Here is a 24162-nt window from a genome sequence, read left to right on the forward strand (position 1 = left end):
GTAACTGTCTAAATGCTTTTCAAAAGATAAAATTGTACCCGCCTCTACTACTGCCTCTGGCAGCTCGGTCCAGACATTCATCACCTTCTATGTGAAAAAATTCTGGACCCTTTTGTATCTGTCTCCTCTCAGCTGAAACCTATGCCCTCTAGTTTTAGACCCCCCTACCTTTGGGAAAAGATATTGGCTACCTAGCTGATCTGTGTCCCGATCTATGTTGTGTGAATGGTGCTGGAATGACATGCACGGTGCTGAGCTGTGAGTCTTAATCAAGTGCTGATGTTGGTAAAATTAGCAGAGCTTCAACGGGGGGGGAAGGGAAAGAGACTGATGTTGGACAGGTTCTTGGAAAAGGGCAACTGTGTATGACCTGGTCATTACCCTGTTTCTCCCAGTGGGATCTTGCTGTGCACAAACCAGTTGTCCCTATTCCGACATTGCAGAGGTGACAACACTTTAAAAGACTTTCGTTGTCAGAGAAGCACTTTGGGATATTCTAAAGTTGTAAAAGGGGATACATAAACGCATCCTTCATTGAATGTACATCGCAGAGTGTAGCATGCTGCCATAAAGTCATTATATTCTGCGTTAGATAAAACAAAACTGCATTAAAAGTTAAAATTTATTTATTAGTCACAAGTAAGGCTTACATTAACACCGTAATGAAGTCACTGTGAAATTCCCCTAGTTGCCACACTCCGGCGCCTGTTGGGGACGCTGCACCCTAACCAGCACGTCTTTCCGAATGTGGGAGAAAACCAGAGGAAACCCACACAGACACGGGGAGAATGTGCGAACACCACACAGACAGTGACCCCCAAGCCGGGAATCAAAGCTGGGTCCCTGATGCTGTGAGGCAGCAGTGCTAACCACTGTGCCACCGTGCTGTACTTGGAATAACTGATATATGATACACTGTAAAGATTCCTACTGCATCAAAATTAGACTTTCCCGGGATAATGAAATAAAAATGACGAGTGCAATACAACAAGATGAAGCCTGTTATTGATCCAGCAGTGAGAGAGCAAGCGCAAATATCAGGGAGGGAAAACACCAGATCAGTTACAATCCTGCCCTGTTTAATTCTCCCATTTTGCCAGATCCCAGTTTAATCTGGAGCAGAATAATCCATTCCTCGTTGTTTCGGGTTCTGACAGAAGGCCTGAGAGATTAGCACATCATTTTCCAACAAGCACGCCTGGCTCTGTGTGTGTGTGTGTGTGTGTGTGGAAGGAGAGAAGGCAATATCAGGGACAGGAATTGCATAATCTAATTAGCTATGGTGCTTCCTGTACGTCTGCACGGTTCTCAAGGTTGAAGTGGACAGTGGAGATCAGCTGCTCAGTGTGTGAGTGAGTGAGTGAGTGAGTGTGTGTGAGAGCCTGTGAGTCTGTGTGTGTGAGTGAGTGAGTGAGTGCACGGATGCAAATGTGTGCATACAGTGTGAAGCTGCCAGTCAGCAGGTGCAGCCCGCCACAACATAATCCATCGCCAACTAGGCTTCAGAGCAGAGATTAATCCTTATCTGGCGACCGGGGCTGGTGGATGGAACTGCCGTGTGGGGAGCAGTGTTAAGGATCTGTTCTGCAACAGGTAAAACATGCAGGAGAGTGAGCGCTGGACCCATCTCTCTCTCTCTCTCTCTCTCTGATTTTCTGCCTCTCTACATGATCTTCTGTCTGTCTCTGTCACTTTATAGCACCGGCAGTCAAAATGTAAAACTACTAATTGTGATCTTTGTATCTGAGGCAGACTAGATGTCAGAGATACACCTCTCTGCATCACATTTCTTTTGATTACAGTCTGTGCTTGAAGGTGAAGCCATTAAAATATAGAAAGAATAAGAGATGGACAACTCTTGTGGACTGATGTCTGAGATTTCTCTACTCTTTTAATCTGATTTCACTTCTCCCAGTGCCTTTTGTTCTTTCTATCCACTTTAGTCTTCAACAATAGGATTTGAAAGCTTCTAGTTTTCTGCAATTAGCTGCCCTTGATATTATTTTAAATTGTTTAATTGTCCGAAGGTTTTTTTTAATATATTGTTCTCTGGAAGCTTTTCCCCTGCTGCTTTTGTTTAAATTATTTTTCTCTAACCAACCCCCTCCGCCTCTCCACTCCACATCATTCTCTCTCATTTATAACTCTCTCTCTCTCTGTTTCTATTCAAACTCTTTCTCATCCGTTGATTCCCCCTCCTCTCCTCACATCTCTCTCTCTCTCCTTCCCTCCTTCCTTTCCCTTTCCACCCTCAGCCTCCCCAGGGTAAATTGACCTTGGAGGAGGTGCGGAATGATCTCGGGGTTTGGACAGATTGAATTGTGAGGATGGGGCCACACAGACTAAGAGTCATTTTCCCTTGAGGATGGAGGCTGGAGATTTGATCCAATTAAGATGATGTACGAAGGTGACAGCAGGTTGGAGAAAAATGACCTGTTTGCCCGGCTGGTGAGTGATGGAGGAGGAGGGAGGGAGGGGTGGGGAGGAGATCGGAGGCCAAAACAGAGGGGCAGATGGTCAGAGGTTGGGGGGGGTTGCAGGTGGGTGGGAATGGGGGGGGGGGAGGTGGTCTAACATTTAAAATAGATGCTTTGGGGTGATGCCAGGAGGCACTTCTTCACACAAAAGGAAATCTGGAATTCTCTCATCCACCCCCCCCCCCCAAAAAAAATCTAGGGGGGGAAGATAGGGATGGAATAGGGGTGGAAGTGGGGGGCTCGATTAAAAATTTCATAGCTGAGTTCAATAGATTTTTATTGGGCAAGTAAGGAGTTCAGAACCAAGGCAGCTTAATGGAGTTAAGAGACTGAGTTAAGAAACTCAAAGGGATGAATGGCCTCCTCCTGTGCCTCTATTGCATTCAATTCAGGTCTTTGAGAAAGATGATTTTCGCTGTTCAGTTGTAAAGGTGGTGCAGTGGCACGGTGGTTAGCATCGCTGCCTCACAGCACCGGGGACTCAGGTTCAATTCCAGCCCCCAGATGACTGGGTGTGGTTTGCACGTTCACCCCATGTCTGTGTGGGTTTCCTCCGGGTGCTCTGGTTTCCTCCCACAGCCCAAAGATGTGTAGTTTAGGGGGATTGATCATTGTAAATTCGCTGAGTTACGGGAATAGGGCGGGGCCTGGATAGGATGTTCTTTCAGAGAGTCGGTGCTGACTTAATGGGCCAAATGGCCTCTTTCTGCACTATACGGATTCTATAGCTCCATGAACTCTTAAGCATCTTCACTCATGAAGCGTATCCTGGAAAATTAAAGAACAGCTGAACAAGGCGGGGCACAGTGGTCAGCACTGCTATCTCACAGCGCCAGGGACCCGGGTTCAATTCTGGCCTTGGGTCACTGTCTGTGTGGAGTTTGCACATTCTCCTCGTGTCTGCATGGGTTTCCTCCAGGTGCTCCGGTTTCCTCCCAAAGATGTGCGGGTTAGGTGGATTGGCCATGATAAATTGCCCCTTACTGTCCAGGCAGGGGGGGGTTAGCAGGGTAAATGTGCGGTGTTGCGGGAATAAGACTTGGGTGGGATTATGTTCGGTACAGGCTCGATGGGCTGAATGTCCTCTTTCTGCATTGTAGGGATTCTATGAAGAATTGCTGCTATGGCAGGAGGTAATGAACAAGGGCTAGCCTGCCAGCCAGTGTAACCCAGCAACAGTTAAATCTGATCAGTGTTTGCACGTTCTGTCCCTGTACTCTGCTGCATGGATCATTGTCTGTCTCCAACTCCACACATTTTCACCAGCTAGTTATTCGATCGCTCCCTTACAATGGTTTCCCAGTTAAGATTTTTGATTATATTTACGCTAATCTGTTCCTTCAGTATTTCTGTCTTAATGGTGTGAGCTGACCCCAACTATCGTCCTTCTCTGGCTATCCCACTTCTTCCACTCTCTCTCTCTCTGTTAAACACAATCCCAAATAGTAGAAAGTTGTCAACTAATGCCTTCAGTCAGTGTGAGAATTATAGAGAAAAGCTGCCGGCTTAGAACTAATCGTATTCAAAGAACTCATTCTTCAAGATTGGGTTATATATATAACATTGTGTGTGTGTATCTGTACACTTGTGTGTGTGTGTATTATTAATATATACATAACAGAAATATAATTATCTGTCTGTATCTTTAACTCAACATGTCTATCTCAGTGTATTTATCTCAGGCTGTTAAGTCTGACTCATTCGCAGGATAATTTTCTTCCAATGTTTTGGCAATGAGATTTTCCCTCTTCAATCGCCATGCAGAAAACAACAGAGAAAAAAATGTCACCTTGCGCCAGTGACGTCCGGATTTCATCCCCTTTAGAGTCACCAGCAGCTCCGGGTGTTTAAATGGAGTCATCATCTTTCTCAGCCTCACGGTGTTCTGTCCATTTAACCCTCGCCGCCTCCACCTTTCAAAACTTGGCAGTGGGGCAGAACCAGGCACATGCCACACAGGAGCCGTGTCTGTCCCCTCTGCGAGGCATTGTCAGCTGTGGTACACAGGGGTAACTAACACCTTTTTACCCCCTGGGAGTCAGAGAGGGTCCTGGGTCCAACTCAGAGGCTTCAACCTCCCTACACCACCACCACCCCACCTCACCCCTCCCGCAGAACCGTAGCTGACCCACCCACCCACCACCCCCCGCAGCCCCCGACCTCCAGCCCCACTGAGGAATTGCTAACGATTGGCTGATATGCCAAACCAAGGGTCTCTCAGGTGAATAGAAAATACCACAGCACGGTTTGAAAGAAGAGTAAGGAAGTTCTCCCCCCCGGTTTCCTGCCCAATATTTATCCCTCGATTCATTTTCACGCAAAACAAAAAGTTCAAATTGCTGACTGCGCTCCCCACGGCAGCGCAGTGGTTAGCGCAGCTGCCTCGCAGCGCCAGGGACCCGGGTTCGATTCCCAACCTCAGTCACTGTCTGTGTGGAGTCTGCACATTCTCCCCGTGTCTGCGTGGGTTTCCTCCCGGTGCTCCGGTTTCCTCCCACAGTCCGAAAGACGTGCTGGTTAGGGTGCATTGGCCAGGCTAAATTCTCCCTCAGTGTACCCAGACAGGTGCCGGACTGTGGCGACTAGGGGATTTTCACAGTAACTTCATTGCAGTGTTAATGTCAGCCTTACTTGTGACACTAATAAATAAACTTCAACTTTAACTTTCGCAGAGACAAAAGTGAACAATGTAAAGCATTGTGGAATGTTGTGGGGATGTGATATATTTCAATTTCCTTTTTATGGCTACACCTTGTGTGTGTTCTGTAGAGTTTGGGTTAAATAATCAGTCTTTTATCCCCAGTACTACCAAGTCTCTGTTATTACTGACACACAACATGCCCCCAATTATGTGACATTACCACAGATCCACATAGCCTACAACAGTGCCAGATGCATGTATAATGTTAACTTCCAGCCACTGTGGGCTATCTGCATCTACCGCACACAAACCTTCTTTGCGAATCTGCGTATTAATGGCTTCATCTGCAGGAAGCTACCGTATTGATGTGAATACAGGCACCCTCCGAATATCACCATTGCGGAACAACTGCTTCAAGACAAGCTGGCCACCTTTATAAATCTGAACTAACAGCCAGGTAATCACTCCATTCATCACTCCATTGTCCGTACAGCAGATGGTAGTGGCAGTATCATAGAATAGAAAGAATCACAGGGCCAAAGCAGGCTATTCGGCCCATTTAGTCTGCACTGACTCTCTGAAATAGCAACTTGCCCAGACCCTATGCCTGTTAGCCCACGTGCTTACCCCACTCATCAACCTAACCTGCACATCTTTGGATTGTGCTAGGAAACGGGAACACCCAGAGGAAACCCACGCAGACACGGGGAGAACGTGCAGACTCACCTGAATAATATCAGGACTTGTCTCTATGGTGTGTACCAGACAGGATTCACATTGCAGCCTGTAGTACTGTACGTGTATATGGGCGGCACGGTGGTTAGCACTGCTGCCTCACAGCGCCAGGGACCCAGGTTTGATTCCCGGCTTGGGGGTCACTCTCTGTGTGGAGTCTGCACGTTCTCCCTGCGACTGTGTAGGATTCCTCCGGGTGCTCCGGTTTCCTCCCACAACCCGAAAGACGTGCTGGTTAGGTGCGTTGGCCGTACTAAATACACCCTCAGCGTACCCGAACAGGCGCCGGAGTGTGGCGACTGAGGGATTTTTGCAGAAACCTGTGTTACCTCCAGGTGCTCTGGTTTCCCCCCACAATTTGAAAGACGTGCTGGTTCGATGCATTGACTTGAACAGGCACTGGAGTGTGTCGACTCGGGAATTTCACAGCAACTTCATTGCAGTGTTAAGGTAAAGCAACTTGTGACACTAATAAATAAACTAAACTTCAACTATGATCCCTCGAGCTACAGCCCCTCCATTTGGAGGTGTTGATGGAAGAGGGCAGGGTAACTGAGGCACTTTGACATCAGCGTAACTAGGTGTATTTCTAGCTCAGCAAACACTAAAGCTCAGGAGTAATAAATACTCCGCAAAGAAAGAAGGGAACATTTCGGCTTTATTTTTAGCTGCTGTCAAGAAACCAGGATAAAGATAGCGCAGAATTAGAATGTGGAATAACTCCCAAAAAAAACAGAAGCATATCCAAGAAAACTGTTAGCATCTGGCCTATCAAGGAAGGGAACGTGAGGAACCAGAGTAAGTGTCAGAGGATTGAAAGCTGACCCATAAACACACGTCACAATAAGGGTAAGGTTCAAGGGAGAGCCTGTTTGGTCTGATCCGCTGAGTATTTTATCACAGGGGGGATATTTACCCTGCAACTAACCAGTCCTGTCCCAATTCTGGAAATACTTAATGAGGCAGTATCGAGGGAGATTTACTCTGCACCTAACCTCTGCTGTACCTGACCTGAGAGGATGTCTCTCCTCTAATATCCTCTCTCTCTTTATCCCACGCCCTTTCGAATGAGGCACGGCGGCACAGTGGTTAGCACTGCTGCCTCACAGAATCAGGGACCCGGGTTTGATTCCCAGCTCGGGTCACTGTCTGTGTGGAGTTTGCACGTTCTCCCCACATCTGCGTGGCTTCCCACAGTCCAAAGATGTGCGGGTTAGGTGGACTGGCCGTGCTAAAATTGCCCCTTAGTGTCGGGAGGCTAACCAGGGTACATGCATGGGATTGTGGGAATGGGGCCTGGGTAAGATTGTGATTGGTGCAGAACTGATAGGCCAAGGAACCTCCTTCTGCACTGTAGGGATTCTATCTCTCTCTTTTGAGAGCCATCCACCCTCTACCTTTTCAAGAATCTCTCCCATCTCTCCTCGACTGTCTTTCTGCTGAGGGTGTTGGCGCTTGGGCTCTGAGCGCACTGACCCCACCCCCCCGGCAATGTGTAACCAGCTCCTTAATTCATGTGATACTCCTCTGTCTATATCCTCAGCTGTAGCAAGCCCCATTTCCTTATCGCTGCTGTGCTCACCAACTTACATTTGCTCCCAGTCAACGTCCCAATTATTAAATTCTCAACATTGTTTGCAAATCCTACACCCCCCCCCCCCCCAGCCCCCTGCCTCACCATGGCCTCCACCTCCTCCCTATCTCTGTGGCCTGTAGAGATGGACTTGATCCATGGAGTGGAGCAGAATTGGGTTTGTTCTGATGCCCTCTCTGGTTGAATAGCATCCCCACCCCCCCAAACCCAACTATCCAATGTCCACTGTCCAGTAATTCACGTCAGCCTGAGGAGGGTTGGAAGGCACAGGGGGTGGGCAGGGAGGTGGGGAAGGGAGTCCTGGTGTTAAACCATACCCCAGCAAGACTCAGCTCCTGCAGGAGTGGGCAGCTGTGGGTCAGTCCATCGAGGTTGGTAACCATGAAGATTGAGGTGTACGGCGCTCCGCACATTATCTGCTTTACCCCACCGGGCACACTTTGTACGGCTGCCCCTGGGTCTCGGGTTGGAGAAAGTGCCGGTCCTCAGAGGGTGACAAACTGTCCACCTCAGTCCAAGCACCCACCCTACTGAGGGTTCAGATACACTCGAGGTAAGCTGGAAGGTTTAAGTTCGCCCTTGTGTCTGGCCAAGAGAAAGATCAAACTCTTTCTCCAGTTGATCGAAGTGTGCCAACCTTATAGTGACAACAAACAGAAAACATAACAAGGACAACGTCATCTCCTGGGAGATTATTTCTTTCAAGTTAGCAGTAATAACTTGCCTTGATGTGGCGCCTTTATAAGATCAGGAGCAGGAGGAGGCCATTCAGCCCATCGAGCCTGTTCCACCTTTCATAAGAACATAAGAAATAGGAGCAGGAGTAGGCCATCTAGCCCTTCGAGCCTGCCCCGCCATTCAATAAGATCATGGCTGATCTGTCGCTGCTCAGTTCCACATTCCCACCCTCTCCCCATAACCCTTAATCCCCTCTCTTACCAAAAACCCATCAACCCGCGTCTTAAAAATATTTAGCGAGGCAGCCTCCACCACTTCAACGGGCAGAGAATTCCAGAGATTCACCACCCTTTGAGTGAAGAAGTTCTTCCTCAACTCCGATCTAAACCGCCCCCCCTTTATCTTGAGGCTGTGCCCCCTAGTCCTACTGTCCTTTCTGAGCGGGAAGAGTCTCTCCACCTCTATCCTATCCATCCCATTCATCATCTTATACGTCTCAATGAGATCTCCCCTCATTCTTCTAAACTCTAACGAGTACAAGCCTAGTTTATTCAGCCTCTCCTCATAGCTCAACCCCCTCAACTCCGGTATCAGCCTAGTAAACCTCCTCTGCACTCCCTCCAAGGCCAAAATATCCTTGCGTAAGTACGGTGCCCAAAACTGCACACAGTACTCCAGCTGCGGCCTCACCAATGCCCTACACAGCTGCAGCAAGACCTCCCTGCTTTTATATTCAATCCCCCTCGCTATGAAGGCCAGCATCCCATTCGCTTTCCTGACCACCTGCTGCACCTGCAGGCTGGGTTTTTGCGACTCATGCACAAGGACCCCGAGGTCCCTCTGCACCGTCGCATGCTGCAGTTTTTTGCCACGTAAGTAATAATCCTTCCTACCATTATTCCTACCAAAGTGGACCACCTCGCACTTGCCAACATTAAATCCCATTTGCCAGTTCCTGGCCCATTCGCCCAGCCTATCTAGATCCTTCTGCAGACTCTCCACACCCTCCGCGCAATTTGCCGTTCCACCAATCTTGGTGTCATCAGCAAATTTCGACACCATACACTCGGTTCCCTCCTCCAGATCATCTATATAAATGGTAAATAGCTAAGGCCCCAGCACCGACCCCTGGGGCACTCCACTAGTCACCATCCGCCAATCCGAATAGCACCTATTGACCCCCACTCTCTGCCTCCTATTTGACAACAATGCAATAAGGATCCTAACTCCACCTTCCTGCCTGTCACCATAACCCTTGCTAATCAAAGGTCGAAGCTTAGACTGAGCATTGTACTGAACAAGTTCTCTGGGATCAATATCCATACTTCCAGCAGTTTCACTGATAGAGATTCCCCAGTCATTTTCTCACTGCTGTTTATGGCATCTTGCTGACTGCAAATTTTTGACATCACAACAGTGACTGTACTTTTATACAATCATAGAATCCTTACAGTGCAGAAGAAGGCCATTCGGCCCATCAAGTCTGCACCGAATCACCTTTTTTCTCTTATTTATTATTATCTTATTTTTATCCATGTAACTCCAAGTATTTACCCCACTACTCCCCCTAACTTACAACATCTTTAAGAACATAACAACATAAGAAATAGGAGCAGGAGTAGGCCATCTCGCCCTTCGAGCCTGCCCCGCCATTCAATAAGATCATGGCTGATCTGAAGTGGATCAGTTCCACTTTCCCGCTTTCTCCCCATAACCCTTAATTTCCTTGTCTATCAGAAACCGATCTACCCGTGATTTAAATATATTTAGTGAGGCAGCCTCCACCACTTCAACGGGCAGAGAATTCCAGAGATTCACCACCCTTTGAGTGAAGAACTTCCTCCTCAACTCTGATCTAAACTGCCCCCCCCTTATCTTGAGGCTGTGCCCTCTAGTCCTGCTATCCTTTCTAAGCGGAAAGAATCTCTCTACCTCTACCCCATCCATCCCCTTCATTATCTTATATGTCTCTATAAGATCCCCCCTCAGTCTTCTAAACTCCAGCAAGTACAGACCCGGTCTATTTAGTCTCTCTTCATATTCCAACTCCCTCATCTCCGGTATCAGCCTAGTGAACCTCCTCTGCACCCCCTTCAAGGCCAATATATCCTTGTGCAAGTGTGGCGACCAAAACTGCACACAGTACTCCAGCTGCGGCCTCACCAGTGCCCTGTACAGTTGCAGCAAGACCTCCCTGCTTTTATATTCTATCCCCCTCGCTATAAAGGCCAACATTCCATTCGCCTTCCTGACCACCTGCTGCACCTGCAGACTGGGTTTTTGCGACTCATGCACAAGGACCCCCAGGTCCCTCTGCACCGTAGCATGCTGCAGCTTTTCGCCTTTTAAATAATAACCCCTCCTACTATTATTTCTGCCAAAGTGGATAACCTCACACTTGCTAACATTATACTCCATCTTTGGACACTAAAGTGCAATTTAGCATGGCCACTTCACCTAACCTGCACATCTTTGGACTGTGGGAGGAAATTGGAGCACCCGGAGGAAACCCACACAGACGCATCCCTCAGTCTACCCAAATAGGCACCAGAGTGTGGCAACTAAGGCATTGTCACAGTAACTTCATTGCAATGTTAATGTAAGCTGACTTGTGACACTAATAAGTTTTAAGAAACATTAGGGAGAGAAAGGGTTAGCGGGCTGAAAGGCTGAACTGGATGAGGGTGGGAGGAAACGCACGTGGAACATCAACGATAGCATGAACCCCGTGGGGCTGAATGGCCTGTTTCTGTTCTGCATGTACAGCGAAGTACACTTGTCACAGAGCAATGTAAGGGGACATTAGGATGAGGAGCGACATGGTGACACAGTGTTTAGCACTGCTCCCCCACAACTCCAGGGACCTGGGTTCGATTCCCGGCTCGGGTCACTGTCTGCGTGGAGTTTGCACATTCTCCCCGAGTCTGTGTGGGTTTCCTCCGGGTGCCCTGGTTTCCTCCCACAGTCCAAAGATGTGCGGGTTAGGTTGATTGGCCATGATAAATTGCCTCTTAGTGTCCTGGGATGCACAGATTAGAGGAATTAGGGGAGCAAATATGTGAATTTATGGGGACAGGGCCTGGGTGGGATTGTTGTCAGTGCAGACTAGATGGGCCAAATGGCCTCCTTCTGCACTGTAGGGATTCTATGAGGAGCAAAAGATAGCTTTCAGTTCCTACAGGGAGAGATAAAGGAGCGAGGAGGCTAGGATTAGGGAGGGAATTCAAGAGCTTAGAAACCTGGCATCCAAAGACACCACCAATGGAGCAATTAAGCGTATTTAAGATGAATTATGCCCTGGGCTACTGGCTGTAGTCAGCTGCACTGACTAACACAGCTGCGGAGAACAGCAGGGGAGTCTCACGCACGCACTGTACAGTAAAACTGAACCAGTGACTCACTCTCAGAGCAGTTGGACAGTCTGAATTGTGTGATTAGTGTGATACAGTCTCCTCATCCTACTGCCCAGCTTTCTGAAGCAACAAATACATTTCGTAACGCGGGTGTGTAGGGGGGGGGGGGGGGGGGGGTGGGGTGGGGGGAGGAGGATGAACTAATTTATCTGGAGTTGGACAATGCACGGCGACACGGTGGCTCGCACTGCTGCCTCCCAGCTCCAGGGATTTTACTGACACCCCTGGTTTGGGGGCAAAGGAGACTGGCAGAAGGCCTCACGTGCCGTCTTAACGAGCCTTGGGCAGGCAGGCTGATAAAATCCCGGCCTCCCTGGGATGTTGGAATGAAAGGTTTGTGAAATTGGGCCCCTGTTGGGGGGCCTTTAAAAATGGCGGGTGGGAACCCGATCCCAGCATTGCTGCACCAATTCCCACTCCCATTTCTGGCAATTCTCGCTGAGTGAAAAGTCTGACAACACCAGGTTTAAGTCCGACCGATTTATTTGGTAGTAAACTCACAAGCTTTCGGGGTTAGCCCCTTCGTCAGGTGAATGGGGAGTTCTGGCCTCAGACAGAGCATATAAAGCACAGACAGTTTACAGATTGCTGATTAGAATGCGAATCCTTATACCTAACCTGCTGTTCAAGTCCTGAAGTGGCCAACAATGTGTGCAGAAGGAGCACTGATCACAGGTTAAAGAGATGTGTATTGTCTCCAGACAGTACAGTAAGTGAGGTTTTGCAAACCCAGGCAAGTCACGGTGGTGACAGATAGTGCGACATGAACCCAAGATCCCTGTTGAGACCGTCCTCATGTGTGCGGAACTTGGCTATCAGTCTCTGTTCAGCGACTCTGCGCTGTCGTGTGTTGTGAAGGCCGCCTTGGAGAATGCTTACCCGAAGGTCAGAGGCTGAATGCCCGTGACCACTGAAGTGTTCGCCAACAGGAAGGGAACAGTCTTGCCTGGTGACTGTCGAGCGATGTTCATTCATCCGTTGTCGCTGTGTGGTCACGGTGCATCACGGGCATTCAGCCTCTGACCTTCGGGTAAGCATTCTCCAAGGCGGCCTTCACAACACACGACAGCGCAGAGTCGCTGAACAGAGACTGATAGCCAAGTTCCGCACACATGAGGACGGTCTCAACAGGGATCTTGGGTTCATGTCGCACTATCTGTAACCCCCATGACTTGCCTGGGTTTGCAAAACATCACTTACTGTACTGTCTGGAGACAATACACATCTCTTTAAACTGTGATCAGTGCTCCTTCCACACACATTGTCAGCCACTTTAGGACTTGAACAGCAGGTTAGGTGTAAAGGTTTGCATTCTAATCAGTAATCTGTAAACTGTCTGTGCTTTATATGCTCTGTCTGAGGCCAGAACCCTCCATTCACCTGACAAAGGGACAAACCCGAAAGCTTGTGAGTTTACTACCAAATAAATCGGTTGGACTTAAACCTGATGTTGTCAGACTTTTTACTGTGTTTACCCCAGTCCAACGCCAGCACATCCACATCATGAATTCTTGCTGACGCAGGATAATGTGCAGGCAGCGTGCCCATACTCATCACTCCCACCTGGCCAACTCCATTGTGGGAATTTCAACCCCCCCCCCCAATCCCTCCACCCCAGCTTTATAATAGAGTTGAATCCATTTGGTTGATAGATTTGCCCAGAGGAGTGGTGACCCACAGAACAGCCCTAGTCACAAGTCCAGAACTACGCACAAATATTCCCTTTGGAGAATTTTCCCCTCTAACCATCCCACAATCCTGTCAATCAATCACAGTCAGTGGAAGTCAAAACTGAAGCAGCCTTCAATCCACTGCACTCCTCTTAATCATACCCAGCTAAACAAACGCACAGGCATTCAAAAATCTCTCTTAAGGAAGGTCAGGTTATTGCAAGGTAATAAATATGTCAATCAAACCAAGTTATCACTCCCCTGCAAAATGTACCAACATTGCCGAGAGGGCTGAGCCCATTAATCAGTTTTAGAATTCAGCCAAGCATTCAAAATGAGGCCTTCTGACAACTGTATCAATAAAATGCAGGTTAAGTTTATGCCAGATATCCATATTTTCCAGTTGCCCTTTTATGAATGCTTGGCTGAGCTCCAAGAATGGCTAATGGACGCAACTCTACAGGCAATGTTGGCACACATGGCAGGAGAGAGCTCATCTTGTTTGACTGACCTTTGTGTTATTTTGAAATAACCTGATCTTTCTTTCAAGAGTTATTTTTCAATGTCAGTGTTCTTTTTTTCCCGTATGATTGAGAGATGTGAATTGGATTGGAATTTTTTTGTCATTGATTCAATGACTGGTCTGTATGATTTATACTTTCATGAGGCTGTAAGGTGAACATATTGTTTCAAAGGAGGTATTCAGAGTCTGCTTGCTTATGATGTCAGTTTCAAGAGCATTTCAAAGACCTACCAGACTTGCCAATGTCTCACAGGTTCTGTGATTAGTAACCACTGAAATTGTGGGTATGGAGGCATGGGGATATGGAAAGGGACATGGAGGGGATGGGAAGGTGGTGCTGAGGGGGCATGGGGATATGGAAAGGGACATGGAGGGGATGGGAGGTGATGCTGAGGGGGCAATGGGGATATGGAGAGGTTATGAGGAGGCATAATGCTGGCATGCAAGTAGGTGGGAAATAAGACCTAAAGGTCTAACAGTCGTGGTTACAACCAAGCTCATTCTTTAGTAAATGGAGACAGGACTGCGAGCCTGCTGGCCTTGTTCTCTACCCACCTCTGTTGCCTCATCTGGTCTACCACCAGATGTGGTTGCCCTATCTCCCATCCATAGCTGGTTCTACTATATGTGGAAATTTAGGGTGGCACGGTGGCACAGTGGTTAGCACTGCTGCCCCACAGCGCCAGGAACCCGGGTTCAATTCCTGGCTTGGGTCACTGCCTGTGCAGAGTCTGCACGTTCTCCCTGTGTCTGCGTGGGTTTCCTCTGCAATCCGAAAGATCATAGAATCATAGAACCCTACAGTGCAGAAAGAGGCCCTTCAGCCCATCGAGTCTGCACCAAACACAATCCCACCCAGGCCCTACCCCCATATCCCCATATCCCTACATATTATACCCACTAATCCCTCTAAGCTACGCATCCCTGGACACTAAGGGACAATTTAGCACAGCCAATCAACCCACCCTGCACATCTTTGGACTATGGGAGGAAACCGGAGTACCTGGAGCAAACCCACGCAGACGCGAGGAGAATGTGAAAACTCCACACAGGCAGTGACCCGAGCCGGGAATCGAACCCAGGACCCTGGAGCTGTGAAGCAGCAGTGCTAACCCACTGCGCTACTGTGCCGCCTAAAAGTGTGCAGGTTAGGTGGATTGGCCATGCTAAATTCTCCCTTAGCTTCAAGAGGATTAAATACACAGGGGGTTACGGGGTAGGGCCTGGGTTTGGATTGTGGTGGGTGCAGTTTCGACTGGCCGAATAGCCTCCTTCTGCACTGTAGGGATTCTATGATTCTCTGAAACAGGGTTTCTGGGCTCCTTCAAGATGGAGATGGGATTGCAGGATTGGGAATATCTGGATCATTGATGAAAATCCAACCCTCAGGGCAGGATTTTCCGGCTGCGCTCACCCCAAGGCCAGGAGATCCCTCCCGAGGTCACGGGACGTTTACACAGCCCCATCCCCCAGGCTGAAATTCCCGTGGCGGGCGGGATGGGAAAATTCCTACCAAAGTCCCTGCACTGAGAAGTAAAGAGGATTTCCCTCACTGGCTTCTTGGATTCATTCACGACTATCGTACGTTTGCGTACTCTGCTTTTGCTGTCTGCCAGAAAAGAGTTTATTTATTACTGTCACAAGTTAGGCTTACATTAACACTGCGCTGAAGTTACTGTGAAATTCGCCCGATCGCCACACCCCGGCACCTATTCGGGTCAATGCACGCCAACCAGCACGTCTTTCAGCCTGTGGGAGGCAAACCAGAGCGCTCAGAGTAAACCCACGCAGACACGGGGAGAATGTGCAGACCTCGCACAGACAGTGACCCAAGCCCAGGAATGGACCCTGGCGCAGTGAGGCAGCAGCGCCAACCACTGTGCCCCCGTGCTGCCCAGGGTAAATACATTGTCGCTTTGTCTATCCGATTAAAAACCCTTAATAATTTTAAAGATGAGGTCAGCTCTCATTCTTCTGTTGTCTTGAGAAAAGCCTCCTCCCTGATGGATGGAACATCTTAGCTCTGACTGCAAACTTTCATTCACACCCCCCACTGCTTGACAAAGATGTAGAACGTTCCTGGGCAGAATTAAAATGCCGCCACCCAGCTCATGCAACAAGGTCAATTGCACTCGGTGCTAAAATTAGTTTTAAAATGAGCACGTAGCGATGACTAATTTTGAAGATCCGTTGTGGTAAATTAAATTGATGTTTGTTGGTCAGGAATTAAACACAATAACGTCTCGAATCTAAGAACGGGCAAAGTGGCTTCTGATGTGTTTATGATGCAAGTGTCCGTGATTATCACACCAAGTAATCTCCGGCTGGCTTCTTCTCTGCAGCCTTTTATTACTAAGCGTTCCAAGGAGGGTTACGTATGGTCTAAAATGCAAAATTTACCATCGAGAAAATGCAGCCGGGGCTAGGAAAGGCTGGCCGCAGCTCACTGAGGTGTCAGCCCTGGGTGTATGAGTCCAGCACCCACAAAGATATGCCGCCACGTGCCGAAATATTGCCTCATTATGTTTGAATTCTAGTGCGTGGCGCGGACCTTGTTGAACCAATGGGTGCAGTCGGGCAATGTATGGACAGGATCGGTGCAAGTTAGGGTATGGATCCTTGGATGCGCTGAAGGCGGGAGATTGGGAAAACCAGACAAGAATGCACCCTTATCAACAACGGTAACCAAATGATGGGCGTAAATTTCAGAACAAGATGAGTTGAAACGATGAGCTGCAGAGATAGCTGCTCAATGGTGTCAAAAGTAAATGTCTTTAATGATGGACATTGATGGACACCTCGACAGAATGAACTTTGGGTACAATGAGGATCAGAATCACTTGTTGCAGGGGAAATGCAGGAACTCAGTGGTGCAGAGAACTATCAAGTTAGCAGCACTCATGTGCCAACTGCGCCCAATCACTTTGGACCAAATTGCAAGTATGAAGAAGGAACTAGGAGCAGGAGCAGTGCACACTGTCCTCGAATCCTTTCACCCATTCAATATGATCAGGTCGATCTTCCACCTCAACCCCATGTGCGAACTATGAGCTCCACATTATAGGGAAGACATTGAGCTTCTTGAGAGGAAGCTGCAGAGGTTCAACCAGAGGTCGCCTGGTGTGAGGAAGTGGGAAAGAATTGCTGGTTTACTGTAATGGGGTGGGAAGCGATGAAAAGGTAATGTTGATAAGAGCAGATTTCTTCCAGTGGCTACACTGTCTATAACCAATGGATGCTCTTTGGATATCAGTTAGAATGGAGGATATTTGGAACAAAACTGTGGGATTTGTGACCTGGAGTTGCCAGCTTTGGATTGGAGTGGGCACAGTAAGAATCTCACAACACCAGGTTAAAGTCCTATAGGTTTACTGGGATCACAAGCTTGCAGAGCGCTGCTCCTTTAGTGGTGACTCTTGTTGAAATTTAACCTGGTAAGACTTCCTACTGTGGGATTTGTGTTCCGGGTTAATGGTTTAGACAGAAATTGTGAGAGGCTGTGTGTGTGTGTGTGTGTCTGTGTGCGGTTGTGTGAGTGTGAGTGTGTGTGTGAGTGTGTAAATGTGTGTGTGAGCGTGTGTGTGTGAGTGTGTGTTTTTGTGTGTGTGAGTGTGTAAATGTGTGTGTGAGTGTGTTTGTGTGTGTGTGTGTGTAAATGTGTGTGTGAGTGTGTGTGCAAATGTGTAAATGTGTGTGTGAGCGTGTGTGTGTGAGTAAATGTGTGTGAGTGTGTTTGTGTGAGTGTGTAAATGTGTGTGTGAGTGTGTGTGCGTGTGAGTGCGTGTGCAAATGTGTAAATGTGTATGTGAGTGTGTTTGTGTCTGTGTTTGAGTTTGTGTGTATTTGTGAGTATGTGAGTGTGTGTGTGTTTTTGTATGTGTGAGTGTGTACGTCTGAGTGTGAATGTGTGTGAGTGTGAGTGAGTATGTGTGTGTGTGACTGTGTGTGACTGTGTGTGTGAGTGTGTGTGTGTGCGTGTGTGTGTGAGTGTGTGTGTGAGTGAGTGTGAGTGTGTGTGTGAGTGTGTGTATGTGTGTGTGTGTGTGTGTGAGTGTGTGAGTGAGTGTGAGTGTGTGTGTGAGTGAGTGAGTGTGTGTGTGACTGTGTGTGTGTGAGTGTGTGCATGTGTGTGTGACTGTGTGTGAGTGTGTGTGTGACTGTGTGTGTGTGTGTGTGAGTGTGTGTGTGACTGTGTGTGTGTGTGTGAGTGTGTATGTGACTGTGTGTATGCATGTGAGTGTGTGCGTGTGTGTGTGTGTGAGACTGTGTGTGTGTGTGTGTGTGTGCGTAGTGGAAATGTTTGGATGGGTGAGTATTTCAGGACTTTCCTCGGATAACGAGGGAGGAATTCTCTGGAGTGTTCCCTCGCACAATTAAATAGGTGGGACGGGGAGAGTCAATGTTGGAGCTGATTGTAGACGTTGTCTAGAAGGAGTGGGTGTGATTATCTGAACAGGCATTTCTTTCTTTCACTCTCTCTTTCCTTTCCCATGATCGCTGTGTGGAGTCGAAGGGTTTGTTCTGGATTCTCCTTTCTCCCCAGGCGACCCCCATGGCGGGCTGTTCGGATTTCTGCATGAGCCAGTCGAGGGGAGAGCAGCGGTACGGAGTGCGCTCCTACCTCCACCTGTTCTACGAGGACTGCACTGGTTCAATGCTGGAAGATGATGAGACAGATGAGCTGAACAGGCAGCGCTCCTCCAGTGGGTGTCGCTCTGTCCTCTGGAAGGTAGGAACCTCCGTGAGAATGTGTGCCCTTCTACCCAGAGACAGCAAGGATAACAACATCTACTGTTTCCCCGTCGCACTGTGGAGCCTTCCAAGGTGTCCCACAGAAGCACGGTTGAAACAGAATTGAATCAGATTAGGACAGGTTAGCAAAAGCTTGGTCAAAGAGGAGGAGAGAGCGATCCTGTGGCGGAGAGGTTAAGGGAATTCCAAAGTTTCAGAGTCTTGGTTGCCAAAAAGACGTCCACCAGTGGCGTAGGGGCGGCACAGTGGTTCATGGTCACGCCTCACAGCACCAGGGGCCCAAGTCTGATTCCCGGCTTGGGTCACTGTCTATGTGGAGTTTGCACGTTCTCCCCATGTCTGCGTGGGTTTCCTCCAGGCATTCCATTTTCCTCCCACAGTCCGAAAGACGTGCTGGTTAGGGTGCATTGGCCGTGCTAAATTGCCCCTCAGTGTACCCGAACAGGCGCCGGAGTGCGGCGACTAGGGGATTTTCACAGTAACTTCATTGCAGTGTTAATGTAAGCCTACTTACATTTAAATCGGGAGTGTGAAAGTGAACAGACGCTGCTTGGAATGTAAATCGTTGCCCAGAGTGTGTTCAGTTGCCCTTGTGAATGTCTCAGTGTTTTGATAATGTTCCAGAAACCACTTCTGACCTACCCCTGGACCCATGGCCAGTTAGAAAAGGAAGATGTTTTGCTGTCACTGGGGAGACGGGTGAGCGAGTTCAAGTCTGAACAGGAACTGTTACTGTCTGAATTCTATTCTGGGGCTTAGGCGCACATACACACAGAGATAATTGCTTCTGTGACATGCCTTAGAATGTTTTACTCTGTTCAAGGCGCTATATCAAAGCAGGTTGTTGTTGTTTGCCATTCTTTCTTATCTCCGGCACTGCTGCAGTTTAGTGGGCTGTCTCCTAGTTGGTTCTATTTCAGAACACTGCGGAACATTGCCTGTTAAATCATTTAATCTTCATAAACTGTCTGGCAAATAAACCCCAGCAGAAAAATACAGCCTGGAGAAACGATCAGACATCTCCAAATCTGCAACATTTATCATTCCCGGAAAGAGGCATGATTCTGGGAGTCTGATTTCCTGGGGAGGTTATTCCTGGTTTATTGGATTAGATTCCAGGATTTTGGGCACACCTTCTCCCGATGCTCCTCTGTATAGAGGCAGGAATTGCCACCCATGATGACACCTACAGCAATAGTCACCGTGACAGCAGGTCACTGTGTATGTGTGTGTGTGTATGTGTGTGTGTGTGTGTATGTCTGTGTGTCTGTGTATGACTGTGTGTGTGTATGTCTGTGTGTGTGTGTGTATGACTGTGTGTGTGTATGTCTGTCTCTGTGTGTGTGTGTGACTGTGTGTGTGTGTGTGTGTGTATGACTGTGTGTGTGTATGTCTGTCTCTCTGTGTGTGTGTGACTGTGTGTGTGTGTATGTCTGTGTGTGTGTATGACTGTGTGTGTGTATGTCTGTCTCTCTGTGTGTGTGTGACTGTGTGTGTGTGTATGTCTGTGTGTGTGTGTATGACTGTGTGTGTGTATGTCTGTGTGTGTGTATGACTGTGTGTGTGTATGTCTGTGTGTGTGTGTGTGTGTTCACATGTGCGCTTATCTGTGCATATGTGCCCATATGTGCACAAGTGTATGTATTCACACGACAATGTGTATGCAAGTATACGCGTGTTTGTTTGTGTATGTGCGTCTGCACATGGATGTCCATTTGTGTGTGAGTGTGCATGTGTGTCTGCATGAGTGTGTGTGCTTTTGTGCGTGTCTGCATGAGTATGCATGTGTGCATGCATGCGAGTTTCTACACGAGTGTGTGTAGGCAAGTATGTATGTGCATGAGAGTGCATGTGTGAGGATGTATGTGCAAGTGTGTGTATGTATGCGTGCTAGACTATATGCGTGTGAGTGTGTGTGTGAAGTTTTTTTTATTCATTCATGGGACATGGGTGTCACTGGCTGGGCCAGTATTTATTGCCCATCCCTAGTTGCCCATGGAGGGTAGTTGAGAGTCAACCACATTGCTGTGGCTCTGGAGTCACATGTAGGCCAGACCAGATAAGGACAGCAGATTGCCTTCCCTAAAGAACATTAGTGAACCAGGCGGGTTTTCCTGACAATCGAGAATGATTTCATGGTCATCAGTAGACTCTTAATTCCAGATATTTTTTATTGAATTCAAATTCCACCATCTGCTGTGATGGGATTCGAACCCGGGTACCCAGAACATTAGCTGAGTTTCTGGATTAATAGTCTAGCGATTATACCACTAGGCCATCGCCATACATTGTCCATGTCAGTCTGTAGCCTGGATTTTCAGAGTAAGAAATGCTCTGTGCCTTATCAAAATGACGCCTGAACCCAAATTTGAAAGTCCTACCCCTTAACTGGGCGGACACCGTTTTCACCACTGGGGCAGAACGGGGACAGGGGTGGGGGTTGTATTTCACACATCCACAGCTCACAGAGGCAGCAGCGAGTTTAAATTTGCAGCTGCCTTCAAGCCGAGGCAATTCTTATTATCGGGATGACCCAAACGCAACATATGGTCTTTAACCATTTGAGGAAAAGGTCTAAACCTATTAGAGTTCTTTGGGCAGTTCAGGTACCCTTTGCAGGGGTGGGGGGGGGTGGGGGAGGGGTACGGATGATCATTATGTTTTGGCATTGTTAAGAGATATAAATTAGAAAGTGGAAAATGTCTGTGGCAGTGTCAAGCTGACAAATCATTTAAATCTCCAACTCCTTAAATTTTGAGAAAAGAATGTGACGATACTGTACCTTGAAGAAATATATTTGTGTCATGTTTCTTGTGCAGTATTTTGTTTCAAGTCAGTTCTATTTACCTGGTATTGTTTTGTCTATAGCTGGCAGCCCACATGCTCAGTGTACAGAAGAGTAATTGATCCAAATTGTTGGAGAGTTTGTTTTAATGGCCTTCATCACGAGGGGGATTGAATATAAAAGTAGGGAGGTCTTGCTGCGGCTGTATAGGGCATTGGTGAGGCCGCAGCTGGAGTACTGTGTGCAGTTTTGGGCGCCGTACTTACGCAAGGATATTTTAGCCTTGGAGGGAGTGCAGAGGAGGTTTACTAGGCTGATGCCGGAGTTGAGGGGGTTGAGCTATGAGGAGAGGCTGAATAAACTAGGCTTGTACTCGTTAGAGTTTAGAAGAATGAGGGGAGATCTCATTGAGACGTATAAGATGATGAATGGGATGGATAGGATAGAGGTGGAGAGACTCTTCCCGCTCAGAAAGGACAGTAGGACTAGGAGGCACAGCCTCAAGATAAAGGGGGGGCGGTTTAGAACGGAGTTGAGGAAGAACTTCTTCACTCAAAGGGTGGTGAATCTCTGGAATTCTCTGCCCGTTGAAGTGGTGGAGGCTGCCTCGCTAAATATTTTTAAGACGCGGGTTGATGGGTTTTTGATAAGAGAGGGGATTAAGGGTTATGGGGAGAGGGCGGGAAAGTGGAACTGAGCCACGACAGATCAGCCATGATCTTATTGAATGGCGGGGCAGGCTCGAAGGGCTAGATGGCCTACTCCTGCTCCTATTTCTTATGTTCTTATGTTCTTAATCTGGGCGAATGCAGTTTTGTTATTTTTAGTGTTTTCCCCTGGAGTTTTCAGAGTAGGGTTTAATTAGGTTGATTGACAGGAAAATCATGTGTGGGCGATCGATGAGAATGAGACTGTATGTGAGTGTGAGTGAGTGTGGGCAGTGAGTTAGTGTGTGAGTGAGAGAGTGTGTTTACAGGCTAAGAGTGAACGGTGGTGCTTATTTACAAGTTTCACACAGTTTTCTCATGGAGGTCAGGAGGTTCTCACTCAGGAACTCTGAAGGACAGTGGTGAACCTTCTCTGAGATCCAGGACCCCAGGACAGAAGTACCACTCGCTAAGAGCTGCTGACCAATCAGAGGCTGGCAGAGCTAGTGAACAGCAGCGCCACTGGGAGATGGTGGTTGCTGCTGGTATGACACTTGCCTGAGGCTTATGAATGTGGATCAGCCCAGGCCACAGGTGAGCGGTGGCAGGGTGGGGGGTCTCCCAGGTGTGGTGTGAGGAATTGACAGCAATAGCAGAGGAGAGGCTCTCAGTGGCCTCTCTCTTTCCCAATATTAGGTTCCTCAAATAGGCAGTGTGTGCCTTTTACAAGATAACCCCCTGCACTGCCCCCCCACCCCCCTTCCCTTGGGACATGGCAATTAACCCTTCAGAATTTGCTTCTCGCATTCCAGGGCGGTGACTCCTCCTGTCCTCTGCTGCTTTAAGCTATGGAGTGATACCCGTAGGCGGGCACTAGTTACCCACTCAAGGGCCTCAATTAGTGACAGGGCAGGAAAGCCAATCATGGGCCTTAATCAGGAGGTGGGAGAGTAATGGGGTGACCACCATCAGTGTGAGAGTGAGAGTGTAAGAGTGAGTGTGAGCGTGAGAGCGTGAGTGTGACACTGAGAATGTGTGAATGAGAGTGTGAGAGTGAGAGTGAGAGTGTGAGTGTGACACTGAGAACGTGTGAATGAGAGTGTGAGAGTGTGAGAGTGAGAGTGTGAGTGTGACACTGAGAATGTGTGAATGAGAGTGTGAGAGTGTGAGAGTGAGAGCGTGAGTGTGACACTGAGAATGTGTGAATGAGAGTGTGAGAGTGAGAGCGTGAGTGTGACACTGAGAATGTGTGAATGAGAGTGTGAGGGTGTGAGAGTGAGAGCGTGAGTGTGACACTGAGAACGTGTGAATGAGAGTGTGAGAGTGTGAGAGTGAGAGTGAGAGCGTGAGTGTGACACTGAGAACGTGTGAATGAGAGTGTGAGAGTGAGAGTGTGAGTGTGACACTGAGAACGTGTGAATGAGAGTGTGAGAGTGTGAGAGTGAGAGCGTGAGTGTGACACTGAGAACGTGTGAATGAGAGTGTGAGAGTGTGAGAGTGAGAGCGTGAGTGTGACACTGAGAACGTGTGAATGAGAGTGTGAGGGTGTGAGAGTGAGAGCGTGAGTGTGACACTGAGAATGTGTGAATGAGAGTGTGAGAGTGTGAGAGTGTGTGTGCGTGTGAGTGAGAGTGAGAGTAAGAGTGTGTGAGTGAGAGAGTGAGACAGTGAGTGTGAGTGTGACTGTGAGAGCGTGAGTGTGAGAGTGAGGAGTGAGAGTGAGAGAGTGTGAGTGAGATTGTGATTGTGTGAGTGTGAGAGTGTAAGTGTGAGTGAGAGTGAGTGTGTGTTGAATGATTTTGATTCCTGTTTGAGATGGCAATCGGTGAAAGCTCTCCCACATCCACTGCTGTGAATCGTGTTACAGACAGATTTGTATTGAGTTTCTGGGAAATTACTCCTTGTTTGTTACTCATCAAAGTGAGGAATTATTCCTTGTGGGCAAAGAAACACTTGCCTAACTGAAGAAATCAGTGTTTGTATCAGGCATTCCCCTGGCGCGTATTGTAAGGTGAGTTCCCAGCGTATCTCAGCTCCAGCACAATGCTGCCAGTGTGCCAGAGTGAATGTGCCCGCCTCACCAAGGCCAGTCTCTCTGGGTAGGAGTGCAGGGTGGGGCATTACCCTTCACCCAGGGAGACTCAGCTGTTACATGTCTGTTGTAGTTAGGGTTAACACAAGTAAGAAGTCTCACAACACCAGGTCAACGTCGAACAGGTTTATTTGGTAGTAAACGCCACTAGTTAG

The 24162-nt window shown here is 48.2% G+C and overlaps 1 protein-coding gene across 3 annotated transcripts in view; it reads left to right on the top strand.

Moving 5' to 3' along the window:
• The first annotated feature begins 1340 nt into the window (after window positions 1-1340).
• LOC145353611 (neurensin-1-like) overlaps window positions 1341-24162 on the top strand; it is a 30210-nt gene continuing 7388 nt past the window's right edge. Inside the window, exons 1-3 of one of the 3 annotated variants that reach the window (XM_080204375.1) lie at window positions 1341-1593; window positions 5469-5575; window positions 18275-18460. In XM_080204375.1, coding sequence (XP_080060501.1) covers window positions 18284-18460 — 177 coding nt within the window. In that variant the 5' untranslated portion in view covers window positions 1341-1593; window positions 5469-5575; window positions 18275-18283. Of the gene's footprint in view, window positions 1594-2403; window positions 2449-5468; window positions 5576-18274; window positions 18461-24162 lie in introns of those variants that run through there. The other 2 variants (XM_080204374.1, XM_080204376.1) reach the window with 2 other exon arrangements.

The sequence above is a fragment of the Carcharhinus amblyrhynchos genome, chromosome 16, assembly GCF_965287045.1.
Source record: "Carcharhinus amblyrhynchos chromosome 16, sCarAmb.v2.hapA, whole genome shotgun sequence".
NCBI lineage: Eukaryota > Metazoa > Chordata > Chondrichthyes > Carcharhiniformes > Carcharhinidae > Carcharhinus > Carcharhinus amblyrhynchos.